The 18,161-nt window shown below is 42.1% G+C and overlaps 1 protein-coding gene across 1 annotated transcript in view; it reads right to left on the bottom strand.

The window, feature by feature from the left end:
• Positions 1-18,161, bottom strand: part of pdzd8 (PDZ domain containing 8) — a 149,393-nt gene that overhangs the window by 67,665 nt on the left and 63,567 nt on the right. The window contains exon 3 of the mRNA XM_078413438.1: positions 14,909-15,011. Coding sequence (XP_078269564.1) covers positions 14,909-15,011 — 103 coding nt within the window. The remainder of the gene's footprint in view (positions 1-14,908; positions 15,012-18,161) is intronic.

Here is an 18,161-nt window from a genome sequence, read left to right as displayed (position 1 = left end):
GAAGGCTGTCATAGCATACTTAGCTCAATTACAGATCTGGGTACAGAAATAGCATATGGAATTCAATCCTAGCAAGCGGGATGTATTGCATTTTGGGAGATCGAATGTATGGGAAACATATACAGCTAATGGCTAGACCCTTAACAGTGCTGAAGGTTTCAGAGAGATTTTGGGATCTAAGTCAATACTTCCCCGAAAGTGGCAACACAAGTAGGTAGAGTGATAAAGGTGACATATTGTATAATAGCCTTCATCAATTGAGTATAAGAGTCAGGAAGTTATGTTGTAGCTTAAAACTTTGGTTAGGCCACATTTGAAGTATTGTGTGCAGTTCTGGTTGCCCCATTGCAGGAAGGATGTGGAGGCTTTCGAGAGGATGCAGGTTTGCCAGAATGCTGGCTGGATTAGAGGGTGTTATCTAATCAGGAGAGGTTGGACAAACCTGGATTATTATCTCTGAAGCATCGGAGGTTGAGGGGAGACCTGATAGAAGTACATAAAATTACGACAGACATAGATGGGGCAAACAGTCAGAACTTTTTGCCCAGGATGGAAATGTCAAAGTTTTAAGGCCAAAGGAGATAAGTTTAAAGGAGATGAGCAGGACAAGTTCTTTCTTTAAACTAAGAGAGTGGTGGGTACTTGGAACTCACTACAAGGGATGGTGGTGGAAGCAGATAAATGTTTGAGTGAGTAAGAGAGTAACAATGGCAAATTGGAAGCTATAGCAAGATTCTTTATATGTGAGCAAATGTTATTCCTGCCGGCAACAATATAATCAAATCAGTTTCCTGCAGCACATTTCATTCTATGACTAACACACCATCTTTAATCATTCTAATAAATTGGAACTGATTAAACAAACCAAATTTTAGTCAGATCATCGTGCTGTGCCTAGCGGACTTCCTCATAATTAGATTTCCAACAGTTGATAATTAAACTATTTATTAAAATCAGGTATTATGGCAGACAGAATCATTCCTTCTGGTTGTAATAGCTGTAAGAAATCTTATAAATTCTTAGTTGTCAAAATATTTCTCAGTTTCCAATTCTCACTGCTGGGTTTCATGAATTTTTTTATGGTAAGGTAAGGTTGTGTACAGTGCTAGTTCACCCAGAAGGTAAAATCCTTGAGATGCTAACTTTCCTCAAAATGTGTGTATAATTTATTGATGCTGTTATCAGGATCATGGAGAAACAATGGAATCAGCATTACTGGATTTATCCTATTCTTGTTTTCTCTGGAACACAGGAGGTTGTGGGGAGACACGATATAAATATATAAAATTATGAGAGGCATAGATAGGTAGACCGTCTTGGGGAAAATCATATACTGGAGGGATTAGTTTTAAGGCAGGAGAGGCAAAGTTTAAAGGAGATGTTTGGGGCAAAAAAAATTTAAACAGAGGGTGTTAAGTGCCTGGAACACGTTGCCAAGGGTGGTGGAGGAGCCAATTACAATAATGACATTTAAGAAATTTTTGGATAGGCATATGTATATGCAGGGAATTTAAGGATATGGATTATGTGCAGGTAGATAAGAGTTTATCTTGACTTCATGTTCAGCATAGACTTCGTGAGCTGAAGGGCCTGTTCTTGTGCTTACTTTTCTATCCTCGTATGTTGCAAAACATACTTGGCTCATAAAGTATGATTATGATGCTTCACATTTCAGCATCATACAACAAGGCTACACTTCAAAATGTAAATTCATAGGCCATGTAGAAATCAGAAGTGTGCTGGTGAGAAAATTCTTTATATTTTCTTGATGATTTAAGGCAGGTCTCAAGGCAATTTTTATTAACACAGGGAGATTTTGGCTACTCCCAAATACAAAAATCATTGCAACCAAACAGAATGAAAATATGTGCATACATCCAAGTATGTGCGTGCGCATGTGTGTCCCTCTGTATGTCCATACAAGGAATTACACAAAACAAATCAAAGTGCTGGAGTACTTCAGGATACACACGTAGTCAAATAAAAAGAGACAGAATGATAGGCAAACAGTGAGACAGAATCACATGGAGACAAGGAACTGCAGATGCTGGAATATTGAGCGCCTCCCCACCTTCTTCCACTTATATCCATCCCTCTGACTTTACATTTCACTCCTCTTCACTCTTTATCTGACAAACTTTTAACTCTTTTTCAGCATGAGCTTTTGTCACTTACCAATCTGCCAATCAAATCCCCTCACTTGTATCCACCTGTCATTTGCCAGGCTTTGTCATGCCTTGGTTTCTTTCCAGTTATCTTTTCCGCCTATTACAATCATTCAATCAATCTCAAGAAGGGTCCTGACCTGAAACGTCACCTATCCATTCTCTATACATGCTGCCTGACACCTAGAATTACTCCAGTGCAGTGTTTTGGAATCACATAGAGATAGGGTCAGGCAAAGGAATTAGAGATGGAGGCTCAGTGAAACCAAACATTAAACCAGAGAGGAAACAAAATATTAATTTACTATAAGATTCTTAAAATATAGGCCCATCATAGAAAACCAATTCAGATAATTTTGTATGGGGATGTTAATACAAAAATCCATTAACTAGTTCCATGTAATTGATTACTTATATGACATATTCAAGATTCAAGGGGTTTATAGTCACACCAGTTCCTTAAATGGTACAATCCTGTGTGAAAATCTTGTGCTGGTGGATTCCGTACAGTAAATTTAACATCTATGTATTCATAAAACTCTGTGTCGCAGTGAGGGATGTGATGGTGTTTGTGAGGATGTTTGCGATTTTGGCCGCCTGTGATACAACCGTATTTGTGCCCACATCACACCTAGCGCGACAACTTTAGGACAACCTTACTCACCTTTGCACTGGGGACCCTTTCATCCAAGTTTCATTCAAATTGTTCTTATATTTTTAAAGTTAGAGAGATTTTAAAGTTTAAAAATGTGCTTAATAAACTGAACTAAAGTGGCAAGGTTCAATGTGTGACGTCACAATGGGAGGGGGGGCAGGACCAATGAGGGACCCACCAGAGTGAAGTACATACACAGATCAGCATGGGGGTACTGGGAAAAGGGGAGGTCCCCCTTACCCCATCAACCCCTTCCTTCCCACTCCTTCCCACCTCCATCCCCACTCCCTCCCCCCCTCCTCCCCAACTCCTTCCCCATCCCTCCCCACCTCCCTCACCCCTCCCCCCCTAACTCCCCCCCTCCCTCCTTCCCTCCATCCCTCCCCCCCTCCCTCCACCCTTCCATCCCTCTCCCCTTCCCCCTCCTTCCACCCTCCCTCCCCCTCCTTCCACCCTCCCTCCCCCCTTCCGGTTACAATGGAAACCCTACGGGGACGGGCCCAACGGGGAAAGAGGGGTACTGGGAAAAGGGGAGGTCCCCCTCCCTCCCTCCCCCTCCCCCCCCCCTCCCACTCCCCCCTTCCCCCTCCCCTCCCACCCCTTCCCCCCTCCCCTCCCACCCTTCCCCCCTCCCCTCCCCTCCCCCCCTCCCCTCCCCCCCTCCATCCCCCTCCCCTCCTCCCTCCCTCCCTCCCCGCCTCCCAGTTACAATGGAAACCCTACGGGGACGGGCCCAACGGGGAAAGAGGGGTACTGGGAAAAGGGGAGGTCCCCCTCCCTCCCTCCCCTCCCCCCTCCCTCCCCTCCCCCTCCCTCCCTTCCCCACTCCCCTCCCCCCCTCCCTCCCCCTCCCCTCCCCCCTCCACACCTCCCTCATCCCTTCCCTCCCCCCCACTCCCCACCCGGTTACAATGGAAACCCTACGAGGACGGGCCCAACGGGGAAAGAGGGGTACTGGGAAAAGGGGAGGTCCACCTCCCTCCCCCTTCCCCCCTCCCTCCCCCCTCCCTCCCCCTCCCCTCCTCCACACCTCCCTCCCTCCCCCTTCCCTCCCTCCCCTCCTCCCGGTTACAATGGAAACCCTACGAGGACGGGCCGAATGGGGAAAGAGGGGTACTGGGAAAAGGGGAGGTCCCCCTCCCTCCCCCCCTACCCACCTCCCTCCCCTCTCCCTCCCCCCTCCCCACCCCCTCCCCCCCTCCCTCCCCTCTCCCTCCCCCCCCTTCCCCCCTCCCCTCCCCCCCTCCCTCCCCCTCCCCTCCTCCCTCCATCCCCCTTCCCTCCCCCCCACTCCCCTCCCGGTTACAATGGAAACCCTACGAGGACGGGCCCAACGGGCACACTTGTGCTAGTGTATTCATAAAACTCTGTGTCGCAGTGAGGGATGTGATGGTGTTTGTGAGGATGTTTGCGATTTTGGCCGCCTGTGATACAACCGTATTTGTGCCCACATCACACCTAGCGCGACAACTTTAGGACAACCTTACTCACCTTTGCACTGGGGACCCTTTCATCCAAGTTTCATTCAAATTGTTCTTATATTTTTAAAGTTAGAGAGATTTTAAAGTTTAAAAATGTGCTTAATAAACTGAACTAAACTGGCAAAGTTCAGTGTGTGACGTCACAATGGGAGGGGGGGCAGGACCAATGAGGGACCCACCAGAGTGAAGTACGGCCAATGAGGGGGGGGGAGTAGAATTTTCTCATTTAAAAAACGACAGTTTAGCTTAAAGAGGACAAAAAAAAACGTTTACTTTATTTCATTGTCCAGCTCCCAATTGTGCTGTCGCTGTTGATCTCTTACAGATAAGATTTTTCTCATTTCTTTCGAAAAGAACGCGTTCTGATTTAAAGAAAGAACTGTTTATTTTGCAGACGTGATTTATTTGATTTTAAATACTTTTTCTCATTTAAAAAAACTCCCCCCAAAAAACTTTTTCATTTAAAAAAAGCTGTTAAAAAACCCTGTTTGTTTCAAAGAATAGATGCTTTATTTTACAGCTAAGATTTATTTGATTTACAAAAAAATACTTTTTCATTCAGGGGAGGGGAGGGGAGGAGGAGGGGTGACGGATTGGGTGAAGGGGGTGAGCAATCGTCGACCTGATGTCCAGAAGTGTCTGTATGTTGTACTTGATTTTGGAGGTTGTGGTGCTGTTGCCCAATTTCCTTTGTTTCAGATGGTTCTGTGCTGTAGGCCTAAAAACTGTGGGCCTGAAAACTGCAAAACAACAAAAAAAAAAACTAAAAAGCTTCAGGAAAGCTGCTACTGCACTAGCACTTGACTGTGCTATCTAATGTGGGCGAAAAGAACGAAAGAACAACATGTTTAAAAAAATAAACAAAGAAAATGTGATTAAAGATGTGATAGCATCACATTTGGAAAGTGGTGAAATCATCGGACAAAGTCAGCATGGATTTACCAAAGGCAAATAATGTCTGACGAATCTTATAGAATTTTTCGAGGATGTAACTAGTAGAGTGGATAAGGGAGAACCAGTCGATGTGTTATATCTGGACTTTCAGAAGGCCTTCGACAAGGTCCCACATAGGAGATTGGTGTACAAACTTAAAGCACACGGTATTGAGGGTTCAGTGTTGAGGTGGATAGAAAATTGGTTGGCGGACAGGAAGCAAAGAGTACGAATAAACGGGTCCTTTTCGGAATGGCAGGCAGTGACTAGTGGGGTACTGCAAGGCTCAGTGCTGGGACCCCAGTTATTTACAGTGTATATTAATGATTTGGACGAGGGAATTGAATGCAACATCTCTAAGTTTGCGGATGACACGAAGCTGGGTGGCAGTGTTGGCTGCGAGGAGGATGCTAGGAGGCTGCAGAGTGACTTGGATAGATTAGGCGAGTGGGCAAATGCATGGCAGATGCAATATAATGTGGATAAATGTGAGGTTATCCACTTTGGCGGCAAGAACAGGAAAGCAGAGTATTACCTGAATGGTGACCGATTGGGAGAAGGGGAGATGCAACGTGACCTGGGTGTCATGGTGCACCAGTCATTGAAAGCAAGCATGCAGGTGCAGCAGGCAGTGAAGAAAGGGAATGGTATGTTGGCATTCATAGCAAGAGGATTTGAGTTTAGGAGCAGGGAGGTTCTGCTGCAGTTGTACAGGGCCTTGGTGAGACCGCACCTGGAGTATTGTGTGCAGTTTTGGTCTCCTAACCTGAGGAAAGACGTTCTTGCCTTAGAGGGAGTACAGAGAAGGTTCACCAGATTGATCCCTGGGATGGCGGGACTTTCATATGAGGAAAGACTGGATAGACTGGGCTTGTACTCGCTGGAATTTAGAAGACTGAGGGGGGATCTTATAGAAATATATAAAATTCTTAAGGGGTTGGAGAGGCTAGATGCGGGAAGATTGTTCCCGATGTTGGGGGAGTCCAGAACCAGGGGTCACAGCTTAAGGATAAGGGGGAAGTCTTTTAGGACCGAGATGAGAAAACATTTCTTCACACAGAGAGTGGTGAGTCTGTGGAATTCTCTGCCACAGAAGGTAGTTGAAGCCAGTTCATTGGCTATATTTAAGAGGGAGTTAGATGTGGCCCTTTTTGCTAAAGGGATCAGGGGGTATGGAGAGAAGGCAGGTACAGGCTACTGAGCTGGATGATCAGCCATGATCATATTGAATGGCGGTGCAGGCTCGAAGGGCCGAATGGCCTACTCCTGCACCTATTTTCTATGTTTCTATGTTTCTAAAATAATAAATCGTGGAGCTCACTGCATGTTGCCCCCTTCGGCGCCATTATATCAGTTACATTCTACAACCAAACTGCATTTAATGCTGTGGATAGGCAAAACAAGGTTTCAGAAGACAAAACATCTCCCTTCAGTACAGCTGCAAATATATTTGAATAAAGTAGAAATCCTGTTCTGTTGTTTTTTGCTCGCTACAATTTGCTGAAAACCTGTTTCATTATTGGATACTTCCTTTCCACAAAACCAATTTATTGACTAAATCTTTAAAGCTAGACTGAGCTGGACAATAATCCAAATTTATGTTCTAAGCAACAAATCATGAAAAGAAAATGTGATATTTCGAAAGAATCCATTCTAATCCCAATGAGCCTTGCTTCAGTCGGGTTTGAAGACTTTTATCAAGATTAAATGGAAGTTGTAATACAATTACTGGCTGCAAGGGACTTTGCTCAATAGGAGCTAAATATTTCATTATGTTACACTGTGGATGTTTATTAGTGGGCTATGTGTTTTTCCAGCTTGGTGCCATGAACTGCAGTGATGCATTTGATTATTACCTCACCAGAGAAATGAATAAATTGAGTTTTATTAATTAAAGGAATCAATTGTAAAAAGTGACCCCTGTAAACATTTGCAGGCATTCCCACTGCTTATTTGAGGCATAGTGATGATCACTCTACTTTTAAGCAAAAGTCATGAAAATCCATTAAACTGGAGACTGCTGAACAATAGAAGTTTAAGAATAAACCAGTCAAAATGTGCTGATATGCCTAGAAAACAATAGTATCCAAAGGCTCTTTAAACTTGCAGTTTATTGCCACACACTAGTTTGAACACTGCAATGAGATATATCAAACTTGTTTACAGAATGATCAGGAAAAGGTACTAGCAGAATGTTCTTTCAATTTAAACCTGATCCAACATGGCATCTCCTCTATTATCTTGATCTTCCCAGTTGAATTCAAACTGGATATGCGCAGATTTAGAACTATTAAGATGAACAAACGAAATAAAGCTATGAAACATCAATGCCAGGTGATAAAGAAAGTGGGGTCAGCAATATTAAGGTGTTCTATCACAAGATCAAGATTAAAGGTGTTTATTTGTCATATGCACCGTAACATTGATACAAAGTGCTGGAGAAACTCAGTGGGTCAGGCAGCATCTCTGGAGAACATGGATAGGTGGCGTTTCCAGTCAGGACCCTTCTTCAGACTGGTGGTGGGAGAGGAGGAGGGGGGAGGGGGGGGGTGGTAGAAGGAACCTGTAAGAGGAGGAGCAGGACAAAGCCTGGCATGTAATTGGTGGATACAGGTGAGCATTTATTTTGATAGGCAGATGGATGGACAAATGACAGAGATGAAAGGACAGAAGGTGTGAGACAAAAGTATTGAAGAGTTGCAAATTGTGAAGCTAAAGGAAGGAACGTAGGTGGAAAGAGAATGGGAGGAGGGAAATAAGTCCAGGCAGGGCACAGGGGAGAGAGAGGGGGAAAGGAAGTGGGAGAAGAGGAGCATGAAGGGGTGAGGGCTTTGGTAGTTACAGTGCCCTCCATAATGTTTGGGACAAAGATCTATCATTTATTTATTTCCCCTGTGCTCCACCATATGAGATTTGTAATAGAAAAAAATCACATTGGGTTAAAGTGCACATTGTCAAATTTTAATAAAGGCCATTTTTACACATTTTGGTTTCACCATGTAGAAATTACAGCAGTGTTTATACATGGTCCCCCCATTTCAGGGCATCATAACGTTTGGGACACAGCAATGTCATGTATGAAAGTAGTCATGTTTAGTATTTTGTTGCATATCCTTTGCATGCAATGACTGCTTGAAGTCTATGATTCATGGACATCACCAGTTGCTGGGTGTCTTCTCTGGTGATGCTCTGGTCTTCTCTGGTGATGCTCTGCCAGGCCTGTTTTGCAGCCATCTTTAGCTTATGCTTGTTTTGGGGGCTAGTCCCCTTCAGTTTTCTCTTCAACATATAAAAAGCATGCTCAATTGGGTTCAGATTAGGTGATTGACTTGGCCACTCAAGAATTGACCAATTTTTAGCTTTGAAAAACTCCTTTTTGCTTTAGCAGTATGTTTGGGATCATTGTCTTGCTGTAGAATGAACCACCAGCCAATGTTTTGAGACATTTGTTTGAAATTGAGCAGATAGGATGTGTCTTTACACTTCAGAATTCATTATGCTACTACCATCAGTAGTGAGCCAGCACCTTCAGCAGCCACACATGCCCAGTCCATAACATCCCCACCACCGTGTTTCACAGATGAGGTGGTATGCTTTGGATCTTGGGCGGTTCCTTCTCTCCTCCATACTTTGCTCTTGCCATACTCTGATATAAATTCATCTTCATCTCATCTGTCCACAAGACCCTTTTCCAGAACTGTGGATGCTCTTTTAAGTACTTCTTGGCAAACTGTAACCTGGCCATCTTATTTTTGCAGCTAACCAGTGGTTTGCATCTTGCAGTGTAGCCTCTGTATTTCTGTTCATGAAGTCTTTTGTGGACAGTGACCATTGACAAATCCACACCTGACTCCTGAAGAGCGTTTCTGATCTGTCAGACAGGTGTTTGGGGATTCTTCTTTATTATAGAGAGAATTCTTATGTCATCAGCTGTGGAGGTCTTCCTTGGTCTGCCAGTCCCTTTGTGATTAGTAAGCTCACCAGTGCTCTCTTTCTTCTTAATAATGTTCCAAACAGTTGATTTTGGGAAGCCTCAGGTTTGGCTGATGTCTCTAACAGTTTTATTCTTGTTTCTCAGTCTCATAATGGCTTCTTTGACTTTCATTGGCACAACTTTGGTCATCGTGTTGTTAAACAGCAATAAAAGTTTCCAAAGGTGATGGAAAGACTGGAGGGAAGACAAGGTGCTGAGAGCTCTCTTATACCCGCATTAAGGAGGCAATTAAACACAACTGAGCAATTACAAACACCTGTGAAGCCATGTGTCCCAAACATTATGGTGCCCTGAAATGGGGTGAATTATGTATAAACACAGCTGCAATTTCTACATGAAACCAAAATGTATAAAAATACCCTTTAATAAAATCTGACAATGTGCACTTCAACCACATGTGATTTTTTAATTACAAATCTCAAATTGTAGAGTAGAGGCAAATAAATAAATGATGAGTCTTTGTCCCAAACATTATGGAGGGTACTGTATCTAAAATTGGAGAATTCAATGTTCAATTGGGGAATTCATTGTAAGCTACCCAAGCAAAATAAGAGGTGATGTTCGTCCAGCAAACAAGTAATCCAGTATGCCTTGGCAAAAGTGTTTGGCAAAACCATCGCCAAGTCTACGCTTGATCTCGCCGATATTCAGGAGGTCACATCGAGAACACCGAATGCTGTAATTTATGTTAGAAGAGGTGCACTAACATCTGTAAACCTCTGACTCATCGCAAAAGTCTGCTGAAGTCCCTCCGTGAGGGAGGAGATACAGGTGTTACATCTCCTGTGGTTGCAGGGGAAAGTAATTTAGGAGGGGGTGGTTTGGGTGAGAGGGAATGCTGCAGCTTTACAGGTACATTTGATGCAATAACAACAATAAATATACAATGAATTATCAGTTAATCTAAGCAAGCTAGATAAAGATAGTGAAAAAAATCAAAGTTCATAGAGCAGCGTAGTAATCCAAAGCCAAATAGTGTTTCAGAAGTGTTAGGTTGATTAGGGTTGTGTGGGTGGTTCAAGAATCCGACGGTTGATGGGAAGAAGCCGTTTTTGGATCTGGAGGTAATAGTTCTCAGACTCCTATGCTTTTTCCTGATGGCAGCAGCGAGAAGACGGCATGGCCAGGATGGGCGTTTGCCTTGGAGATCTTTTACTGACTGGTGGCAGCACAGCCTGATTTGGAAATCGAAACCCTCAAGAATGAAGGAGGCTGCAAAAAGTGTATGATATTGCCTGGTCCATTAAAGGCACCATCTACAGGAAGTGCTGACTCAAGAAGATTAGCTGCCTGAGTCAGTGCTTTGTAGATCCCTTCAATGGTGGGGAGATCAGTACTCATGATGGATCAGGCAATCTTCATCACTTTCTGAAGTTTCCTTCGAGCATGAAAGTTAAAATTTTCAAAGTGCTGGGCCCATGTTAGATCATCGGAGACGTGGTTGAAGCTATTGACAACACTGCTATCCAGCCAATGAAGACAGATTCATAGACCCTTGAAATCAACAATCAGCTCCTTAGTGTTGCTAACGTAGAGAGCAAGATTATTGTTCTAGCACCACTGAACCAGATTGTTGATCTTCCTCCTGCACTCTGACTCATCAATACCCCTTATTTGTCCAATGATGGTGGTATTGTTGGCAAATTTAAAGATGGCATTGGAGCTGTGTCTAGTTATACCATCATGGGTATGGAGATTCAAGCAGAGTACTGAGCAAGCTTTTCCGAGGGGCTCCTGCTGAGAAGAGATGTTGTTGCCAATCGTACAATTCCCTACACAATATTTGCTCTATATTAGCCTCGTAATGATGGTCTGCATCTGCGCAAATTCAGAACCTGTGTTACACCCATGCCAAGACTATACAGCCCCAGCAAATTGAATATGCACAAAACCACTTGGAAAACTCAACAAATTGTATGATCCTGGGAGGCAATAAAAAACAGCAGTATCACAATCTGACCAATAAAGAATTGAACCTCTGGAACAAACAGTTTTCCTTTAATATCCAACTTTGTACAATTTGGCATGGGGAGGGAGAGCAGGGAGAAACAAATCAAGTTTCCTAAAGAAAACTGACTAAAGAAAGGAGAATACTAGGTAATTTGCAGAAGTGCTCATGTAAAAATGAAACAGCTGGATAGTATTTAGCACATGACATTTAAAAGAAAAGATTGCTCATTACCAATGTATTAAGATAATTACAGTATTGCACGTGAAGAAATAGAAAGGGTATAATTAGAGCATGTTAACGTGAATAAAACTACATTTTGTTAAAAGTCAAAAGAGATGAAACGTGGCAACCTATGTGAAGCAGTTTTGTCATGTGATTTATAGGATTATTGGAGTCAGAGATACATGCTATTCAAGCTTTGAAAATTCTTCTGCTGTAGAATACTGCCCCTAGCTGTTTACAAGAGGGTACTGACATCAACACTGAAAAAATAGGCATAAAATTGGATGTATGGAATGACATTTTGGCTTTCAAACACATGGTTCTTGAAATACAGACATTGTAGAGGGTTTTTTTTTCTACTTTTGTCATTTTAGTTGTGTGTGATATTTTCTTTCCCAATTCCAAAAGTATAAATGAGGGTAAAACAGGGGTAAAAATCAATCCACAGGAAAACAAAAATCTTTTCAATTGAGATTGGGCAGTTCTGGTGTTATTTGATATACAGCCACGGTGTGTGCCCAATTTTTGCCTTCGCAAAGCACTTCACAATCAATATCTTTGAGGTGCAATCATGGCTGTATTTTGCACCCAGCAAGATCCTAGATACAGATCAGTATCAACAAGGAGACAACCTGTTCTTTAAGTGGCATTGATTGAGGGATATTGTCCAGGATACCAGTTAGAATTCCTCTGCTTTTCTTTAAAATGGGCCAGTGGGATTGTGTATTTCCACCCGATCTTTGCCTTGGGTCATGGAATTGTCATGTTAATTCTGTTTCTTCCTCCACAGATGCCACCTGGCCTGCTGAGTATTTCTGTTTTTACCTCAACTTACATCTCATCAGAAAAGTGGCAACTCCAATATTGTAGCATTCTCTTGGAGCTCCAGGAAATTGTCAATCATGATTGTTCTTCTTCACTTTTTAGTATAGTACGTGAAACCATAACAAAATCAAAAAGCATGAATGATATCAACTAAACAAGGACAGGGACACTGACTAAATATATTGACAGAAAGATCACCGTTACATAACTGACTGTGTAATTGGGTATTTCTTTAAAATCTTACCATCTTTGTATTTTATGACATCAAAATAACCACATGCTCAAAAGACGAGCTGAGGGATAGGTCAAGTTTGCAAAAGACTCAACCAATTATCCAAAGTTCCTTCAGTAAATCCCTGAAACAATTGTGAAATAAGATTCAAGATTACCCCAATAGTTTTCACCAATTCTGGATTCCAACAAGGTTAGGAACCATTGCTTTTGACCACATTTTATTAATTTCCATTGATTCTTAGTTTTTGTCAAATTAAAGAGATTTGGGATGCAAAGTGGATAAAGAACTCACTGAAACTGGCATCAGATTCATCATTACTGATTATTATTAATAGTTTACTAATTACTGTAATAAACAAGTAAATTGTGTATGTTCACTTCATTATGTAGAACAGTGCATTACCAAAAGATCTTTCACCAAAGTCAGTTGAAATGCTGCAGTACAAATCACCAGTCGAGTTCTGGAGTTTAGTAAACGTTATTGCTTGATCAGTTGAGTACAAGTATTTTCAGTAAATGCAGCAGTGAAATGGTGAATGCAACTTTAACCTTGGCATCAAATCAGAATAACATTCCTTCAGGCCCCAATGACCACCATTTCAAACCCACCCAAATTAGTTACCCTTTCATAATTTTCTTGATTTAATTCTTTTGTGATAACATTGAACCCACCCATCCAAACACTTCAATTAAATGCATTACAGTTATTCATGTTGAATAAAAAAAGGTTGATTTAGCCTACATTGATTGAACAAAGACAAATGTCATTCTTTTCAAATTCCTTTCCCAAACCTTTCAACCTCCCAGGATCCCAATTCTCCGAAAATACCAGATCAAAGGAACTAACTCAGATTGTTACTATTTTCAAAGATGTTAAAAACAAATTTCAATATCGACAAATAAAAGATGATATAAATGTTGGTATGGGCTGCAATACTGTTTGAATATTGTCATTCGACTAATTTGGTGTAATATTAAAATTATTATCAATCTTGACACTATACATAAACTGTAAGAACTATTTAATGCTTTCATTGTTCCCTCTTTTCCAACTTTAGTATACCTTTAATGCAATGGAACACAAAAGTAATCAAAACTTTAAATGATGAACATTAAAACGACTCTGGGTTACATACATATACTACTTTCAAGGTTCCATTATACTTTTCCTAATAGTTCATAGGGAACTAGGCTGCATCTTTAAGCAAACTCTCTTTCACTCATCATTCCTACGTTCACTGACTGCATTGGATACCAATCAGGCAAAAGCTCCAACAAACAACCTCATCAGTTTTCTCTCTGGTCTCCCGCCTTGATATCTCTTCATGGGACTTCTTGCCAGGTTTTGTTTGATAACATTCCTGCGATGACTTACCATGATAAAGGTGCTACATAAATGCAAGTTTGAATTCCTCTGACACACAATACTGCACAAAGGGGAATTGTTGCAGAGTTTTGAAGTTTTGTGATGAATGGGCAGTCAACACAATTATTGGGGACAGAATGTGACACACGGTGGTATCAAATTTGCATTCAAAGATTTTACTTTGAGAGTTTCACACTTAAAATGTTACACTTATTCCTGCAGTTGCTCCAAATTCCAGTGGTATGAATGGGTATTCAGATATGTATTATAGTACAAGAATTAACTTGATGGCAAAAAAGGAAGATAATGCTTGAATGAGAAAATTAAAAAAACTAAATAAAAATGGGAGCTGAGAATTGTACAAGCCAGGACAAGATAGCCCTCTGCTGGTGAAATATTCTCTCGACAAAGCAGTTGTTCAAAACACAAGGAACAGCTGAAAACAACTTATTCAGTGATAACAATACAGGTCTCAGATAGTATGTATGTTACAAAGCACTACAAGTAAACCAAAAGAGCAACATTTCTTAATTGCTGCAATATGTGGACAGCCAATTGTAATTAAATCACACTTCCATGAAGGTTACATGGTCAGAGCCCTCATTCTTAAGGTGGGTGGTCTACATAGATAGTGGCTGCCGGTTCCCATTCTTTATTGCCTGAACCTACTTCACAAACCACCCACTGGAATTGTGGTAGACACACAGACTTGCCTCAGTTTCCCATATTACAAAAGATCCAACATCCTCCAAAGAGCCTTAAAAATGTAAATGTCCTCCTGCATAAAGTAAAACCTATCATTAAAAAAAAAGAGATTAGAGAGTGTGCCATTTCTAAAAGAAGCACCTGAAGAAAATGATAATCTTTTGCTGTAAACTGAAAATCATGCATTTTAATAGTTCTTGAAAGTATGAATTATTAATGGTCTTGTTTATTAAGGGGAAATTCACAGAGATTCAGGCTCACAATAAATCCAGAACAGGTCATTTCAAATTTTATTCAGACACGCTAAACTCTCCTGTTGACAATATATATATTTTTAAATTTGCATTTTGGATTTAAGTATTTATAAACAAAGATACCGTTTTGATGGAGCTTCTGGTCTTCTCTTTCCACACCTCGCTACTTAACTCCAGAGTACAGTGAATGGATTCAGTACGGTCATACAATCCCAGGATAAATAACCTGAACAAGAGAGTAAATGTAATTAATACTCGAAAACCAGAGCATCTAATCCACAATATACGCATGAGAAAGCCCATATTTTATGCACTGCATATCAAAATACGATAGTTCACTGTGTAGGTGGAAACTCAAAATGTAAATGATCATCATTTGCCATGACCACCTGTATACCATTTTATTAGGTCTTGAAAGTATGAATCATTAATAACCAGTTATTCAAGGAGGAAATAAGTTGTAATGCCATTAACCCACGTTGACTTTATCCATCACAAACATAACTGTATTTCAAACCCCTCCCCCAACTTCTCTCCTGCAGATAACTAACCTGCATCTATTTCTCTAGTCTGACCATCTTTCTCTAGTCTGACCATCTCTTTCTCTAGTCCAACAAAGGGTGACTGATTGTTTCTTCCAATGGGTTCTGCCTGATCTTTTTTCCAGCTTTGTTTTTCCTGTGTTGACAACGCAATCGTTATGTTTTGCTTACTTCAAAAACATTTTATTGCACTTTTAAGTTTTGTGAAAAGGTTTTATTGCATTATTGGTAGTAGAAAATCCAGCATGACACCAAATATTCTATCAAACGTCTCCAGATTTACAGCAAAGAACATACTGACTGCTTCACAGACTGATTTATAAATTTCAACACTCAAGAATGAAGGAATCTGCAGAAAGTGGTAGACATTGCCCGGTCCATTATAAGTACTAACTCGCCACTATCAAAGGGATCCATAGGAGGCGCTACTGTAAGGCAGCTAATATGATCAAAGACCCACACCACCCTGGCCACATTCCCATCTTGCTGCTACTATTGGGAAGAAGGTACAAGAGTCTGAGAACTATTTCAAGAACAGCTTCTTCCCATCTACCATCAGGCTCTCAAGTCATTCTATACAATCTTAATCAAAACCTCAGCACCAAACTTATATGGATTTTTCATTAACAAGGTTGCATTATGTAGTTTCATCTGGTATACCTAGAATAACTGATAATTTATTGTACAATTATTTGTTGTGTTGTTTTGTTTCATGTACCTGTTGAGCTGCAGCAAGTAATAAGAATTTCATTGCTCAAGTCCCAGAACATGACAATTAAACTCTCTTGACTCTTGTTCAACAAAGTACAAAAAAATGTGAACTATATCATATACTACAGAAAAAGTACAACATTTTTATCCCCACACACAGAAGGTGGTGGGTATATGGGCCAGATGAGATAGTTCAGACAAGTACTATAACAACATTTAAAGGACATTTGGACAGGTCCATGGATGGGAAAGGTTTAGAGGGATATGGGTCAGGTGCAGGAAGACGGTATAGTGCAGATGGGGCATCTTGGTCACCAAGGGCAAGTAGGACCCGTTTCTGTGCTGTGACTATGCTATGGTATGCTATTCCATGTTATAGCTAGAAATCCCAATTTCGATGCACTTTGGTTCCTTGCTCTCAACCTCCCTGCAGGTTTCAACAGGGTTGAATACACCACCTTTGATTAATTCTTCCCCCGTTGTCCTGCTCCAAACACCTACCCTTCACTTTCACTTTGAGTCCCTTTGCAAATAAAGCATTGTTCTCACCACTGAACACTCGGTTGTGGAATACCTATAAGATTCATCATCAATTCATCTCCTCACCTGACAATGTGTACAGTGCGGTGTGTTAGTTTCTATACCCTGTCATTGTCTGCAGATTTGATTGCACCACACCTTCCCAACCTCATACCCTCTGTGCTCCGAGGTGTTGGAAACTCAGCAGCTTGTAGCCTGTGCTGCACTGTTACCCTTCAATCTTTCTGCATACAGCCCCCTCCTCTCCTCTCTGTCTCTTTTACACAGCACAGAGGATGCTTTGTTCCATACATTGTACATTAATGATGGATGGCAGAAGGCAGAGTTGCAATAAAAGCCCCTTTTTCAGGTTGGCTGCCTGTGACTAGTGGCCAGTCAGCGTTTGGTCTCGCCGATGTATAAGAGTGCACATCTTGAACAATGGATACAGTAGATGAGGTTGGAGGAGGTGCAAGTGAACCTCTGCCTAACCTGAAAGGACTGCCAGGGTCCCTTAGCAAAGTCGATGGAGAATGTATAGGGACAGGTGTTGCATCTTCTGTGGTTGCAGGGGAAGGTACCTGGGGAGGGGGTGGTTTGGATGGGAAGGGATGAGTTAACCAGGGAGTCGCGGAGGGAGTCTGCAGAAGACGGAAAGGGGTGGAGATGGGAAAATGTGGCTAGTGGTAGGATTCCTTTGGAGGTGGCGGAAATTTCGGAGGATTAGGTGTTGTAAGCGACGACTGTTGGGATGGAAAGTAAAGACTAGGGGGACTCTGTCTCTGTTGCGACTAGGGGGAGCAAGGGCGGAGCTGTAGGGCACCGAGGAGACACAAGTGAGGGCCTCATCTATGATGGGAGCGGGGAACCCCCGTTCCCTAAAGAATGAGGACATCTCGGATGTCCTAGTATGGAACACCTCATCGTGGGCGCAGATGTGGCGTAGATGGAGAAATTGGAAGTAGGGGATAGTCTTTGCAGGAAGCAGGGTGGGAAGAAGTGTATTTGAGATAGTTGTGAGAGTCAGTGGGTTTGTAATAGACGTCAGTCAATAGTTTATTTCCTGTGATGGAGACAGTGAAATCAAGAAAGGGGAGGGAGGTGTCGGAGATGGTCCAAGTAAATTTGAGTGCAGGATGAAAATTGGTGGTGAAGTTGATGAAGTCCATGAGTTCTGCATGGGTGCAGGAGGTAGCATCGATGCAGTCATCAATGTAACAGAGATAGGGCCAATGTACGCCTGGAACAGGGAATGTTCAACGTACCCTACAAAGAGGCAGGCATAGCTGGGGTCCATGCGGGTGCCCATAGCTACGCCTTGGACTTGGAGGAAGTGGGAGGAGTCAAAGGAGAAGTTGTTGAGGGCGAGGACCAGCTAGGCGGAGTAGAGTGTTAGTAAAGGGAAATTGGATGGTTCTGCGGTCGAGGAAGAAACGGAGTGCTTTAAGCATTCATGGTGGGGGATGGAGGTGTAGAGTGACTGAACGTCCATAGTAAACGTGAGGAAGTGGGGGCTCAGAAAGAGACGAAGGGCATGTGAGATATCTTGGACATAGGTCGGGAGAGATTGGACCGGGGGGATGGGATGGAGTGGAGGTACGTGG

This window comes from Rhinoraja longicauda, chromosome 16, assembly GCF_053455715.1.
Source record: "Rhinoraja longicauda isolate Sanriku21f chromosome 16, sRhiLon1.1, whole genome shotgun sequence".
NCBI lineage: Eukaryota > Metazoa > Chordata > Chondrichthyes > Rajiformes > Arhynchobatidae > Rhinoraja > Rhinoraja longicauda.
The sequence above is the reverse complement of the archived record's forward strand: the minus strand, read 5'-3'. Positions and strand labels throughout refer to the sequence as shown.